This window comes from Canis lupus, chromosome 34 (assembly GCF_048164855.1).
Source record: "Canis lupus baileyi chromosome 34, mCanLup2.hap1, whole genome shotgun sequence".
NCBI lineage: Eukaryota > Metazoa > Chordata > Mammalia > Carnivora > Canidae > Canis > Canis lupus.
In genome coordinates this window covers 21,078,008-21,093,515 of record NC_132871.1, presented here as the reverse complement: position 1 = coordinate 21,093,515, position 15,508 = coordinate 21,078,008, and the positions used below count along the sequence as shown (strand labels likewise).

Here is a 15,508-nt window from a genome sequence, read left to right as displayed (position 1 = left end):
CAAATATATCAGCTAATAGTAATTATATACCAACTTTGTACCTTCCCTACATTGAGCACTTGAGTCCGGTGATGATCAAGTGACACAGCCCCTGCTGTCATATAGTTAACATTTCAGTAATGTCACCTTTGTCTACTGAAACAATGTCTTAATATTAGGCACAATTTTACCTGTTTCAAATACATAACTCCAATGTCCCTGTCTGATCCTTCCCAGTACAGTGAAAAGAAAAATAAGCTAACCTATCTTATTATAGCTAAATCTACGTTTCCAGATTTAAAAAAAAAAAATCACCAACATATAATAGTTGGATTAATTTCTTTAATTCCATTAGAGCCCACCTAAAGTTACGGAAAGCTGAGGGAACCAGCATTTGAAAGGCACATTGTGGGGTACCTGGGTGGCTCAGCAGTTGAGCATCTGCCTTTGCTCAGGGCGTGATCCTGGGGTCCCAGGATCGAGTGCCACATCAGGCTCCCTGCATGGAGTCTGCTTCTCCTCTGCCTGTGTCTCTTCCTTTCTCTCTGTGTGTCTCTTATGAATAAATAAATAAAATCTTTTTTAAAAACAATGAAAGGCACATTGTCTTTCTCACCCTGGCTGCATTACATCAAGGTCAACTACTTTTTGTTCAATTCATTTGTTACAAGGGAATTTTTAGATAACTACCTTAATAGGATAGGACACAAAAAAAATTTAAATTTGTACTAATAGGGAGATTTTCAACCCTTATGAAAGTAGTAAAACATGCCATTTCGTAGATGAAGGGGGGAAAAAGGGAACTTGCGTTTGTTGAGCTTCTACTACGTGCCAAGTACTTCTAAATATTTCTCCTATTTAATCCTCATGACTGTTCTGTGAGGAAGCATCATTATCCCCAAGACAGAGAAACTGATTCTCAGAAAAGTTTAAAAGAAGGCATCCAAAGTCATACCACTGGTCAGTGACAGAGCTGAGCTCAAACGCAGAGCCTCCTGACCCTAAAACACACCAACGATCTCTACTAAATCACATTTCCTCAAGATTCACTTCTCGGGAAAAGAAATACTTTGTGAAAACACAGAATCCATTTGTCTGTGTGGTACGCTTCCTAGATGGATACACCTTGAAGTTACCCTGTAAACAATTAAAAGGGCAGAAGAAAGATCAAGGATTAGCAAGCATGAGAACTCTGGGTAAACAGCAATAATCATATTCCTTACTACATCACAAACACCTTCCAAGCAGGCCAGCCATCTGTGGTCTCCATCACTTGCCTCTCCTCAGGAGCTCTACCCCTCTCCCCACTTACTGTATCTTTGCCTATCGTCATATAAGTAATGGAATACATTTTGTTGAAAACGCTTAACCATATTTTGCATCTGGAAACACAATAATAAAAATCTCAGGGGACAAATATTTACTGAACGCCTAATATGCTAGAAGCACTTGTAAAGGGAGGGTGAGGTGCCCACCAAGAATAGCTGTGCCCCCACTCCCTGATGAATCCCAACTCTGATGAGGACGGTGTGGAGAGCTCAAGGCCTCCAGTTCCTGCCTTCCTCTGTCTCCAGGGTCGACCACATGACAGGATCCCAGCCAGTAAAATGTAAGCAAAAGCTCCGGGTTACCTCAGGGTGGCATGTTAACATCTGACAGAGTAAGCCGGCATGCCCTTGGTGCTTCCCATTCTGTATGCCAGGAATGTGAACAGGATGACTGGAGATTTGCATTTATCTTTCCATAAAAGGAAAAGAGCCCCACACTAAGGAACATACAACAGAAAGCAAGAAGGAGCTTGGTGCCTAAGGACATTGTCGGGCTGCTGCATTAGTTTTGGACGGAGGCTTCTGGTAAAGTGAAAGAAAAATAAATCTCCCTGTTTAATGCACTGTCATTTCAGTTTTCTGGGTACTTGAAATAAAAATTCAGCTCGTAACTGACAAAGCACTTTATTTAAGGAGCCTCTTAAATTTTTTAAAATCTAGATGTAAGACAAAAAAAGACAACTTTTGAAGACCAAATAGTACACGATTTATTAAAACAAAAACAAACGCAAAACAAGACACACAGAAAAGCCTAAAAGTCAAACCTGAATAGTCAGAAAACATAATTATGATCTACAACTGTGGAAGGCTAATGAGACTTCAGTATCATAAACGCTAAGAATAAAACTGACGTCATGTGGTGGTACCTACCTACTGAATTAGGAAATAAGTGACAAAGGCATGTCCAGTGATACTGAATCAAGGCACTACTAAGAAAGACGTGCGGAGAAAGTCTTAAGAAGCTTCAGAATGGTCCCACAGCTTGGCTGGCACACAGACAATAGGCAGCCTTTGGCAAAGCAAAGAGAATCTTCGAGTTGTCTATAGGCCATAAAGCACAAATGTATGGAAGGACACAAAAGTATGGAGGGACAAACATCAAACAGTGTTTAGAGCCCAAGGAGAAAAAGCCACGTACTGAGCGGAGGTTTCCCGTGAAGCTGGGGAAGCCACGGTCCACACAGGCCCCAAAGCACAGGGGATGCTACATACATTTGGACTGAATTTGTACGTATTTAAAAGTTTCTGGGCAAAATAGTGATATGATAATCTGTATTCTTTCATTCTTTACAAAATTATTTTTAGGATGTCATCGCAATGATTCTAACTGTATGAGGAAGGAAATGAATATAACATAAACTATTCTCTTGTATAGACAGAGAATTGAATCTTCTGATAAATGGCACTGCTCCATATTATACTCATGAATTTCAGATTTGCAAAAGGATTTGAATCTTAAGGAAAATATATTCAAGAAATTATCCCTTTTTTCTTCTCTGAGATTTCAGAAGATGCTTCAGGATCCTGTGTGCTTATGAATATCTCTCATAATTGTAGTATGGATAAAAAAATGCAGAAATGCTTGTAAACGTAATTTGCAAAATAATGTAAATTTGATAGGGGCATGAAACATGCCTACTCACAGAACCAGAATATGGACATCTGGCCTTCTGATCTTGAAGGCTTTCTATATGAATTTTATATTACACTTAAGGTATACTTTACAATCCTTGAATCTTTTGTTAATTCTCTGGGATCTTAAAATAGTTTCTTGATGTAATGTACCAATCTAGACTTCTGGGTATAAATTCTCTTTCTCTTTCTATCTCTCTCTCTCTTTCTCTCTCTCTCTCTACACACACACACACACACACACACTTTGCTGCTTACAATTGCTTTCTGAATAAAATGTTTTCTACACTAGAACATATGGGAGTTGGTGGAGGTGCAGAGGGAGATGAAAGGATTTGCCTAAGCTAATTCCAGACTAGAAGTTGAATGGCAATTATACACCCCATAAGGCAATTTCATTAACATATTAATTTCAGGAGCTAACACATATCTAGGAGAAACACACTGGAAGTCACAAGACCTAGATTCTATTTCTAGCTTTGCCATTGACCTTCTGGGTGACCTTGCATAAGTCACTCAACACCCAAGAGACTCAGACTTCTCTCATAAAAAAAAAAAAAAAAAAAAAAAAAAAAGATATAACCTAGTAGTTATCTGAGAAAAATGCTATAAGGTATAAGATTCATTCAGAACATTAGGTGGGGATGCAACCATGTGTGAGACATATGATGAAATTTCACTAGAACCATGATTAACCAGAATCAAAGAAATTAAACCCTACTAGAATTGGAGGAAACCAAAAATTTTTTCCTAAAAATTTACTTGATAGAGAATCTACCAAAAATCCCTGTTCCTCAAAGTGTATTTGATCTTCTACAAAAAAGACCCATACTGTGTTAAGGGGCCATGTTTAAAGTTCAAATTCCTAGTCACTCTCAGGAGAATCTCATGGCCATTTAGATCAGATATACAGGTTGATAAGAAAATTACTCCCTAATGCTATTAAGCATTTTCAGAAATGCCCTCAGCCTTTCAAATGATTAGGATTCCAGCTGACAAATTATTTTTCAACGGCCACTCATTGAGGATGAGCAAAGATTATGCCAAACTTACAGAAAAAGCACCTGCTGCCTTCTTAGGAAAATGAGAAGCTGCTCCTGAAATACTCTAAGAAATGCTTGTGCTAATTTGTCAAATCATCTTAAATTATGGTGCATATAGAAAATGACAAGTTAATTACAAGTATGGAATAATTTTCTACCTCGGAAAAGAAGTCACAGTGTGACCAGAGCAGATGGATATTTTTTAGTCAGAAAACTATCCAATTCCTAAAATAAGAGATATTAAGATTTTAAGAATAGTCTTCTAGATAAGGGGTCATTTGGGAGTTAAAAATGTCAGGATAAAGAAATAGCGTAAGTACTTTCAGCAAATGGTGATGTCCTAAATTATACAGAAATTTAATATGTGTACTCACTGGAAAAGAATAGCACTGGAAAGGAAAATTTTGACTTATGTAATTATTGTAATAAAAGGACTTGACAAGCAGATTATAAAAGACCAAGAGAAATCACAATGATGTGACCATCGGCAGCTCAGACTTAACATCAACTATAATCACAGCTTTCCAGAGTATTCTCATTCTGCTACTTACCAGTCAGTGCTGGATCTTCTAGCCGAGTTTTACTCATACCAACTGCCCCTGGACTAAGTGCCCAAAGTCCTTGAAAATGATAGCATTTCTTTCTAATGTTTTACACTCTAAGAAAATAAGAAATGGTTTAAAGATTTTAACTATGAAAACACAAAATATATTATTTGAATCACAGAATTACAGACACCAAATACGGCCATAGAAAGCATTTAATGAAAATCTCTCAGTTCTTATGTTACAGGTGAGAAAGTAAAGACCGCAAGTTTAAGTGACTTGCCCAAGGTCACACCGCTAGTAAACAGAAAGTCCAGGTGGTATGCTTCCTACCACACCGACATGTCATCCAAAAGGACATGATGAAAGCTTCTTGGTTATCCTAAACTGCAATTATTGATTGGATAAAGAACTCAGACCTAAGAACACACATTTGATATATATTAGTATACCTTTTCACATTCCAGTGAGTCAAGTAATCTATACAGTAATTATTAATGCTAAGTCTAAATCAAAATAAGGATTCAAGCTCAAAGCAAAATATTTTTAATTAAATTTGCTTCAGATGAGAGAAAGGCATCAAGAAAGATAAAGAACAAATGTTGGCAAAATTACCATATATGAATCCAATGCCAAGTAAAAGTGTCCCTAGTGAATGAGTGGTTGCCTGAATAAGAAAATAAACTGAAAACCTAAAAATTAAAAACAATTAAAAAGAGATACTTCTTTAAAAAAAAAACACCCTAATTGTTGCATTTGTCATTTTCAAACAAATTAAACCATGACCTTTGACTTATGGAATACACTAATAGTTAACTAATAGTTAACTATTAAAAGTCAGGTACGGAAATAAACATTCCAGTTTCTAGTGTTACCAAAACCATTCAGAAAGCAGACTGCCAAAGATGTGTTTTAGTGCCTTCTTTTTCTATGCCAGAGATTTGATTCTTTAAGGAAGTCAATACATTGTTCTTATTTGGTGTATTTCCAAGAAAAGTTTAGTATATTCAGTTTTACTTAAATGCTACGTTGCATGGCATATATATTATTACCTTATAAAATATGACGTTGCCAGTAAAACATGGAAATAAACTTTACAGAAAACTAACAGATACAATATTTTCATACACAGGATTGATTGCATTAATAATTAACAGAAAGCTCTTTCACAAGGGAATATAATGGAAAGTTTTTCTTAAGCAAATAGGCAGCAACTCAATAGAAATTGGTAGAAACCAGAAGCTAATAAACTGGTGCCATATGTTTAAACAGAAAAACAATTATATAGTCCATTCAACAATGAAGATGGATGTATTATGAATTATAGTGAAACAAAGAAACTGCTTCTCAGTAAACAAATATAAAACATAATAGCTAGCAGATTTCCTATTGAACTAAAGGCAAAAAGGCCTGAAGTTACAGAAGGAAAAAAAAAAAAAAAAAAAGCAAAGCTTCAATATACTCTCTAAATCACAATGCCCTGAAATCGAGACTAAACTGCTTTTACATGGAGCTTTTTTGCCACAGAGATACTCTAGCACAGCATTTTCCCTCTTTGTCTAATTCCACTAATATACCCTTTAATTACCTCTAGCCTCAATGAATGACAGTCTCTCTCAGGATATGTAACTAGAGTTTCCAACATATTTATAAACACACAGTCACAGGAAGAAAGAAAAACGGCAAGAAAAAGGAAAGAAGAAGGCAGAAGGAGTCACATACCCTTTTCTGTAGGACTATTGGCGTTATTGTGGGCAGAGTCACTCTTCTCGCACTCAGACTCATGCCTGCTCTTCGTAGAAGGATCCCCTCTCATAGATCATGGACGAAATGAAAGAAATCTCTTACAGTTACTCCTTGGGAATCTCAGGGCTCGGTGCAAAGAAAACTAGGAAAGTAATAAATGTCACTCTGCTTATGTGATTCCAATCTACCCAAAGCCAATTAAGGATGGCTGTGGGACAGGACAAGGCAGCGACCAATCAAAGCCAGGAAAACCCCGCCTTTGTCCTTGGAAACACATTCTGATACTTTTGTTTATGATATTTAAAGAACCAGATTAACAGGCATCTAGTTCACTTAACTTTTTTTTCCAAAACAGTGCAATTTAATGCCATCTTTGTTGACTAAGCAGCTATGTCTTTAGTTTACTAAAACATTTCAACATATGGCAGATAAGAAACTGTTTACATGGGTCTATTTAAAGTACACAAATATGCAGATGAGCTAAATTTACTTATGTAACTCATAAATTTGATAAATGGGTCGATTGGAAAATATTATATAAGGTGCAAAAAATAATCCTGAGGTTAGAACTGGTATCAAAGTATTAATTTATGTATTATAATAAAGGTTTTTAATATTCATTGATGCATTTTTTATGTATTTCATTTCTTAAACAGCTAAAATTTTTGTATTATAGACCTTTCAGCTATCCTTAAGGTTACACACTTAAGTATTCCTGTTAAATATTACCTTAACAATTGACCTAAAAATAATAATGCTAACTATAAAGGGTGCATTAAACAACAATATATGAATTTCAAATGTTTATAAAAAGCACAGATCTCTGTAACTTAGCATCTTTCACTCAATCAAAAGCATTTGAACAATAATCATTGCTCAATGCAAATTCAAAATGTTAACAACCACTTTGCCTTTTTTCTTACAATAAGTGAAAACTGTATTCTAATACTTTGTGGGGGGAGTTGGAGGAGGGTCACAACTAAAATCATTGGTGGCTAACAAGAAAATTTCCAATGAAGTCTAAATAAAGAGTAAAAGAAACATTCAACATGATAAAAACTATAGCAATATTAAAACTAATCTGAGTTATTATGGTAAGATCCCTGCTGGACCGATGACTTCACAAGGATCTACCCCGTGCTCTTCAACCACGACACATGGAATGACCCACTGCGATCAGTATGAGGGAAACTCCTTTAATTTCTAGCATACAAGGTGGTTGTTGTAGTAACAAGGCAAAATGGAAGATTCTAGGCAACTGGGACACAAACTTTCCATTTTATTACCTAGACTGCTACTAAGCAGGGCTCCCTTTACTGCTTTATACTTAACGCTTTTGGGTGTGTTTTATATGCATGATGATCTCATATTTCTCAAAAGGAAAAGAGACACTACAAATTCTAGGGTTCCCTACACTGAATTTCAAAACCTACATTGATCCCTCACAATGGTAGCTGGGGGGAGGGTAGAATTCACTTAATATAAAAAGTCACAGATTGATCTAGTGTGAGGGCTTTCATTTGATCCTTATTCAAATAGGTTTGCTGTGGCCTTTTAAAATAAAAATATCAGTAAAAATCCACTGGTACTGGGATGGGAGTTACCATTTGTAAAGTGGAAGATTCTAGTTTAACCTTAAATCACTCTTTTGGCAGACTAACAATAACAAAGCCCACAGTAACTACGTCATTTCTAGATTATTATCTACAATATTTGGCTTTTTCTTTCTTCTTTTCTCAATTTAGTTTTTGAATATTACAAAGAAGTGTGATCTCTGGTCTCAAACAATAGGTTGCACCATAATCAAAGCAATTCATTTCATTAAATAATGAGGCAAAGTACCCACTATGTGTTCAGTGGTAGGAACATACTATTGAATAAAGATATGGTCACTGTCTCAAAGTAGAACAGAGAGAATTCATTTTTAAATTTAAAAAAAATCACACTTAGTAGTACGTTATGTGAGTCTAATAGTGATTAAACTTCAACTACCAGGGATGCACCAAGATAGATGAAACTTTACATCACAGGTGAGATCACCACTTCAAGGAGGAAACATTTTCTTTGAAAAGTGACTAGGAGAAAAGAATATGCAGAACTTGATGCCTGATGGGGAGATAAAACGAGGTTCCCAAAGCTGATTCCACATATTGAGGTCTAGACGAGCGCGAAGTCAAACACTGTTTTACTTTACACTATAGACTTTTTACACATGAAAATGAATCCTTCAAGTCAAAATGATGTCCAGCCTCTATATTTATTACAGTGCAATACACCTGCCCTATAAGGGCTTTAAAAAACGCTTGACAGACAACTAGTGTGATAGGTCATCTCTTTGGAATACCTGAAAGTTGAAGTTTATAAATTTTCAGTGAAAACCATGAAGAGCAAAATGTGGTATTTTGTGACTCTATGATGCCAAAAGGTCATTGTCTTTGAAAAATGAGACTTGCATACACTTTTCCTAGTCAATAGGCTGAAAGACTAATGAGATGACATTCACACTTACGACAGGCAGTCTCATTTTTCAGTGATCTTTCCAAGTGTTCATATTGACTGTGCTTTATCTTACCTCTCACTTACTGTAGACACTGATTCAAAATTTAACTTTAGCCTATGTTTTTTTTTTTTTTACCATTATTATAAATGACTTTCACACTCACTAACCTTGTCACTTGATCCTTAATTTCTTCAGCTTCTGCAAAATGAGGATAAAAAGCCATGGCCAACAATTTTCAAACTGCTATGAGGGTCAGGGAACTCAAGTTTGTATAGGGCTTGTAAGGGACCAAGGCAGGGCCTGAAAAGCCCTGCTACTGGGGAGAATGGGGCCTAGGATGCATTCTCCTTAGGCTGTGTCACAGGTCATTCTTTCCAAAACCTAAATTTGATAAAATAAGGTTTTGAGTTTCATACAGCGGATCAACAATGAAATATATAGGATAGCACTGTACATTATTTTGGTTCTTGCTCAGTATTTTGATTGAAAGTGCATTTTGCCACTCAAAACATGCACATCAGGGATCCCTGGGTGGCGCAGCAGTTTGGCGCCTGCCTTTGGCCCAGGGCGCGATCCTGGACACCTGGGATCGAATCCCACGTCGGGCTCCCGGTGCATGGAGCCTGCTTCTCCCTCTGCCTGTGTCTCTGCCTCTCTCTCTCTCTCTCTGTGACTATCATAAATAAAAATTTAAAAAATAAATAAATAAATAAATAAATAAATAAATAAATAAATAAATAAATAAATAAATTTAAAACATGCACATCGAGGTTTTGGTGTGAATTAAGAATAACAAAAAATAACCATTATAATGACTATTAATAATATTTATGTGAGCAGCCAATATGAGCCAGGCACTGAGCTAGTTTTCACTGAGTTTTTACCACAACACTATGAGGGAGGTATTAGCTATTCTGTAGATGAGGAACAAAGGCCAGAAGAACAGACAGCTAAAAAAATGGTCTCAGATAGAAGTACATTCTGCAAAAGAATCTGCCCAGGTTCCCAATGTGCATAAGTCAGTGAGCCATGGTGAAAATCAGATCCAACCCTTTCTACGACACCCCACTATTTACTCTACAATATTCTCTCTCACATTGTACTATATAATTTGATATAATATTAGCATAAAATATCATCATACAGCGCTTACTTCTGATGTACCCAAGCATTCGTTAGTTCTTCTGATTCAATAAATATGTATTGAGCACCCTACTACGTGTAAAGCCCTATGCTCTTTGCTGTGGGGAATTCAAAGCTGATAGCTCCTGATTCCTATTCACCAAAGGAACTGACCCATGAAGACATGTAAACAATTAGTCAAAGTAGTGTACAAAATAGGATCCAAGCAGAAGAGAATGCTACATGGGTACCAGCCAACCTCTAGGTTCCAAGCCTGCCTTTCAAACCTCTTCTTCCACTCAACATTAACAAAAGCTTCTTATAGTTCCCAGAAGCACATTCCATATGTCTACATCTTTGTTGCTAACGTTCACTAGCTAAATTCTACCTAACTTTCAAGGCCCAAGACAAAGCACACCCCTTTTTAAAGTGTCACTGATTATGCTTCCTTCAAATATCTTTTTTTTTCTTTTTTTTTTGGGGGGGGGCACAAGTTTACCTTAGAATTGACAGGTGGAGAAGGAAGAAGGGAGAGTCAAGGGATGCCTGGGTGGCTCAGCGGCTGAATGTCTATCTTTGGCTCAGGGCGTGATCCTGGGGTCCTGGGATCAAGTCTCATGTCGGGCTCCCTGTGGGGGGCCTGATTCTCCCTCTGCCAATGTCTCTGCCTCTCTGTGTCTCTCATGAATAAATAAATAAAATCTTAAAAAAAAAAAAAGGAAGGGAGAGACAATACACATACATAAGTTGCCTATTAAGGGTTATGCACTTTCTATATATTACTTCATTTTATTCTGATAACCCTGTAAAGCAAGTATTATTTTTGTTAAATAGATTTTATTTTTCATGAAAGACACAGAGAGGGAGGCAGAGACAAAGGCAGAGGGAAAAGTAGGCTCCCGATCCAAGGACCCTGGGATCATGGCCTGAGCCAAAAAAAGGCAGACACCCAACCATTGAGCCACCCAGGTGCTCCAAGCAAGTATTGTTTAATCCTGTTTCACAGATTCTAAGCATATCCATCTTTTTCATGCTGCCTCTCTACCCTTTGTCATATACTAATTTAGTCAAGCTATTGTTTCCTATATATGTGTACTTTCTATCATTTAGAATGTAGGCTCCTTAAAGGTAAAGATAGGTCTAATTTCTTTTAAGCATCATACTGTCTTACTCAGTGGCTTTATACCAAAAAAACAAGTGCTATAAGGTAGATGAATGGTTCCTGATTAATAAGTTCTACAAATTCTTCTTTGGCAACCAATCGACCAATCTGCCTTATACGAAAACAACTCATTCTGCCCCTCTCTCTTCCCCCTGTATACTGAGGCACTGTATACACGGTACCCATTCTGGGGCAGCTCATTACCCATCCAGGTTCATCAACTCCCTTAAAAACTCATATCAAGGACAGCCCGGGTTGTTCAGTGGTTTTGCGCCTCCTTCAGCCCAGGACGTGATCCTGGAGACCCGGGATTGAGTCCCATGTTGGGCTTCCTGCATGGAGCCTGCTTCTCCCTCTCCCTGTGTCTCTGCCTCTCTCTCTCTCGCTCTCTCTCTCTCATGAATAAATAAATAAATAAAAATTTTAAAAAACTCCTATCAATATTTACCCCTCCAAGTCATTCCTCCATCTATATTATAACATTCTTTATTTGCACATTTTTAAACTTTTGTATTGCTCATGTCCTGCTCTGTACGTATTAATACATTGTTTTAATAAACCCTCCTAGGCCCTGGTTTCCCGCCTAATGAAAATACAATCCTTAAGGATGGGACCCACTCTCTTATTTCCTCCACTGCTCCCAGAATACCTAGCAGAGTGCTCCCTGTACACCGTAGGCATTATGTTCATTCATAATCATTGTGGAAAGACTAGTCGCTCTGGTTACATAGCAGACAAGCCTCCTTTCTCATCTTAACAATTGCTTGCCTTATGATTTATTCTGAACAAAAGCATACAATCTTATACAGTCTTCTTCACAGAAGCATTTGGATATTCTTTTACTATTTGACATATTTCTACCAATGGTTAGTAATGTAAACACTAAATTTGGGGATCCCTGGGTGGCGCAGCAGTTTGGCGCCTGCCTTTGGCCCAGGGCGCGATCCTGGAGACCCGGGATTGGGTCCCACGTCAGGCTCCCGGTGCATGGAGCCTGCTTCTCCCTCTGCCTGTGTCTCTGCCTCTCTCTCTATCCCTCTCTGTGTGACTATCATAGATAAATAAAAATTAAAAAAAAATTAAAAAGTAAACACTAAATTTAACTGTTGTCCTAAGAACACTGATTTCAGAAAAACCTTAAAATATTTTATTATGGCAACTAACAGTCTAGATCTTTAGACATAAACTCAGTATGTCTAGTTATAACCAGCTCATCTTATTCTACTAAGGCACTTTGCTCTCCTATGTATGTGACATGGCATTAGGCTTCTCCCTTGATAAGCCTGGTCTGACCTACCTCTACCCTATTTCCTTCTCCACTCTGGCAGTTAATTCTTTCCACCAGGAATGGCTATATATATATATTTTTTTTTTTAACCAATTCAAAGTCTAATAGAAAATTTCTTTCTTCAAAAAATTACTGAATGACTTATAAGGCCTAGTGATGATAAATATTAGCAATCCACAGTTCATTCAAGTATTTAAAAAGTACCTGTGTATTCTACACCTGACTTAATTTTCTAGGAGCATTATGCCTGCCTACCAAGGAACTACTGTCTACAGTAGGGTAGATGGACACTTAAAAATTATGACAAAGTGTTAAGTTCTATAAACCAGTATAAAGTGCCAAATCAAGAAAAAAAAAAAAAAGAGCTAACTTCACCATGAGAGAGGAAACACGTTTCCTAAGTGAAAAAAATATTCAAGAATGAAGATAATTCTCATGCGCCTGGGTGGCATGTTGGTTAAGTGGGTGACTTACACCCACCATTACACCATTACAGTTGGTTAAGTGGGTGACTCTTGATTTCAGTTCAGGTCATAAGCTCAGGGCCATGAGATCAAGCCCCATATTGGGCTCTGAGCTCAACAGGGAGTCTCCTTAAGATTCTCTCCCTCTACTCTCCCCGCCCCCATAGTGTGTTCTCTCTCTCTCTCTCAAATAAATAAATAAATCTTAAAAAAAAAAAAAGAATGAAGGTATATCCAGATAAAGAAAACATATACGAAGATGAATCTGGAAAAATAGGGAGGGGAGAGCCAGGCAAAAACGGTGATTCTATGTCACACTGAGCAGTTTGACACTCATCCCTGAAGGTAGCAATATTCGATAAGATATGAATTTTATCTCAGTGTGGAAGATGAAGTGGGTTGTTTCTGAGAATGGTAACTAAAATGAATAAAAACAGGTAGAGGTACCTAAATGAATCCAAGAGAAATGGAAGTTACCAGATTAGAAAGTCAAGATTTCAAAGATAACAAGGAGGTAGAAACAACAGGATCAAGAGGCCAAATACACACAAAAGTCAATTTTTTTGTTTCCTAAATGTGAGCTTATAACATAAGTTATAATTAACAAAAGCATAGACTATTAAAAGACAAACACCTTGTCTACACTCTTCATATTTCATATAGTTTAAGGTTTTCTTAGGAAAAATAGTCTATGAAATTTTAGAAAGATAAGATCAAGAGAACAGACAGAAAAGAAGCACCTACTTTTCTTCAAGCTCTGAAAAACTTAAATTGAAAACAAAAAGAAGGGCGTGGAGCAGGAAAAAAAAAAGAAGTAATTTCCTTGGTAAGAAAGAAGAAATCCTCTCTCTCTGACCATACACTAAAAGAACTTCTAGAAGCTAGAAAGTCATTGGGATTAGGCTGATAAGAACACATGCAATTATAGTAGGAATTTATGTAATAGAGAAATGCTGCTGATAGTAGATTAAAAGAAAGTAAATTTAAAATATATTTTTTTTAAAAAAATAGAAGCTCATTATAAATACCATTCTTTAAGAGTAAAGAAATGCAAAGTTGAGGCAACCCAAAACTTCCCCAAAAAGGCCAAAAAAAAAAGGGGGGGGAACAAATCCTAAAAAGTAGTTCCACATTAATAAATCTTTTAGCAAACCAAGGATTACTAAACATTAGAAGAAAACAGGAAAAAGGACATAAATATGAACAAAAAATATATCCCCCTCCTAAAATATCAGAGATAATTCAAAAGAAAATTAGGATCTTATAATGTCTAATCAGACTCCTCAGATCAGGTGAAGATTCAAGGTGCTATAGCATTGACAAAATAGAATACCATGTAACAGGAGCAAATAAAGAACCACAGACCATTCTTGGATATTATAAATAGTATGGAAATATAATAATATGTTATTATAATAAAAATAAAAGCTAATAAGCAATATGGAAAATAAAGATGAATGAGGCTTCCTTTAATGTAAAGTTCAAAGAAATGAAGAAAGATGAAAGGAAAAAAAAATGCTTGGAAGAACAATCCAGAAAAATCAACACATAAAATATGAGTCACAGAAAGAATAAAAAAAGTAAAAGAAATAAGAAAAGGCAGAAGAGAAGATCCCTGAGCTAATGAAAATTACAAACTATTAAACTAAAAAGGCCCATAGATGGTTAAGTAATTTGAATGAAAAAAGAATCATGCTAGACAAATAGTGGCAAATGGGACAACTTCAAAGAGAAAAGATAACACTTCAGAATCAGACTGGTATCAAAATATAATCTCATTTCCCATTAACATTCTCCATGAACATAAGCGCAAAACTCCCCAAAAAAGTAATAAAAACCAGGGGTGCCTGGCTGGCTTCATTGGTAGAGTGCAACTCTTGATCTCAGAGTCGTTAATTCAAACCCCACATCAGGGTAGAGATCACTTAAAAAACAAATATATAAAAAAAATTTTTAAAAGCAGAGAAAAAATTAATAGGAACCAAAGGAAGTCAGAAATCCATCTTTGCAAGAAACATCATACCCCAGAAGTCATTATTATATTAAGAAAACTTCACACTTTCCCATTTCCTTTAACACAGAAATACTGGGGCACCTGGGTGGCTCACTGGTTGCATCGGCCTTTGGCTCAGGGCATGATCCTGGGGTCCTGGGATCAAGTCCTGCATCAGGCTCCCCACAGGGAGCCTGTTTCTCTCTCTGCCTATGTCTCTCTCTCTCTCTCTCTCTGTGTCTCTCATGAATAAATAAACAAAATCTTAAAAAAAATAAAAGGAACACAGAAAGACTGGAAAAAATTCAAACACAAAAATGAAAAGCCTTCCTTATTTAGTATTTGGACTTTGACTCTCTTCCTCATGAAACTCTTATAAATACAATCTAAGAACCTCCCCCCTTGAAAATAAATAATAAAACCAAGCCATCACTGAATTCATACAAACGTACTAACAATGGAAAGAAAGGAGTAAAGGTACAGGAGAAACAAATGGCAGAAGAGAACTACTTGGAAGAAAAGTTCTGCCAAAGATCAGATAAAATTTAAGACCATACATTAAACCAATATTAAAAAAGGAATTAATGAAGCAAAATCATGTATGTTCACCCAGAAAGTTAAAAACATTATGGAAGAAACAAGACAGAAGAGGAGATGAAACATCAGCCGACAGAGCTCCAGATCTAATTGCTGTGTGTATCAAAAT

At 36.5% G+C, this 15,508-nt stretch overlaps 1 protein-coding gene across 6 annotated transcripts in view; it reads right to left on the bottom strand.

The window, feature by feature from the left end:
* The window catches only part of GRB14 (growth factor receptor bound protein 14), a 164,099-nt gene that overhangs the window by 55,436 nt on the left and 93,155 nt on the right, over window positions 1-15,508 (bottom strand). Inside the window, exon 1 of one of the 6 annotated variants that reach the window (XM_072810972.1) lies at window positions 6,250-6,474. The exons of 4 other annotated variants lie outside the window; for them this stretch is intronic. In XM_072810972.1, the coding sequence (XP_072667073.1) occupies window positions 6,250-6,312 (63 nt within the window). In that variant the 5' untranslated portion in view covers window positions 6,313-6,474. Of the gene's footprint in view, window positions 1-1,610; window positions 1,720-6,249; window positions 6,475-15,508 lie in introns of those variants that run through there. One more of the 6 variants, XM_072810971.1, reaches the window with a different exon arrangement.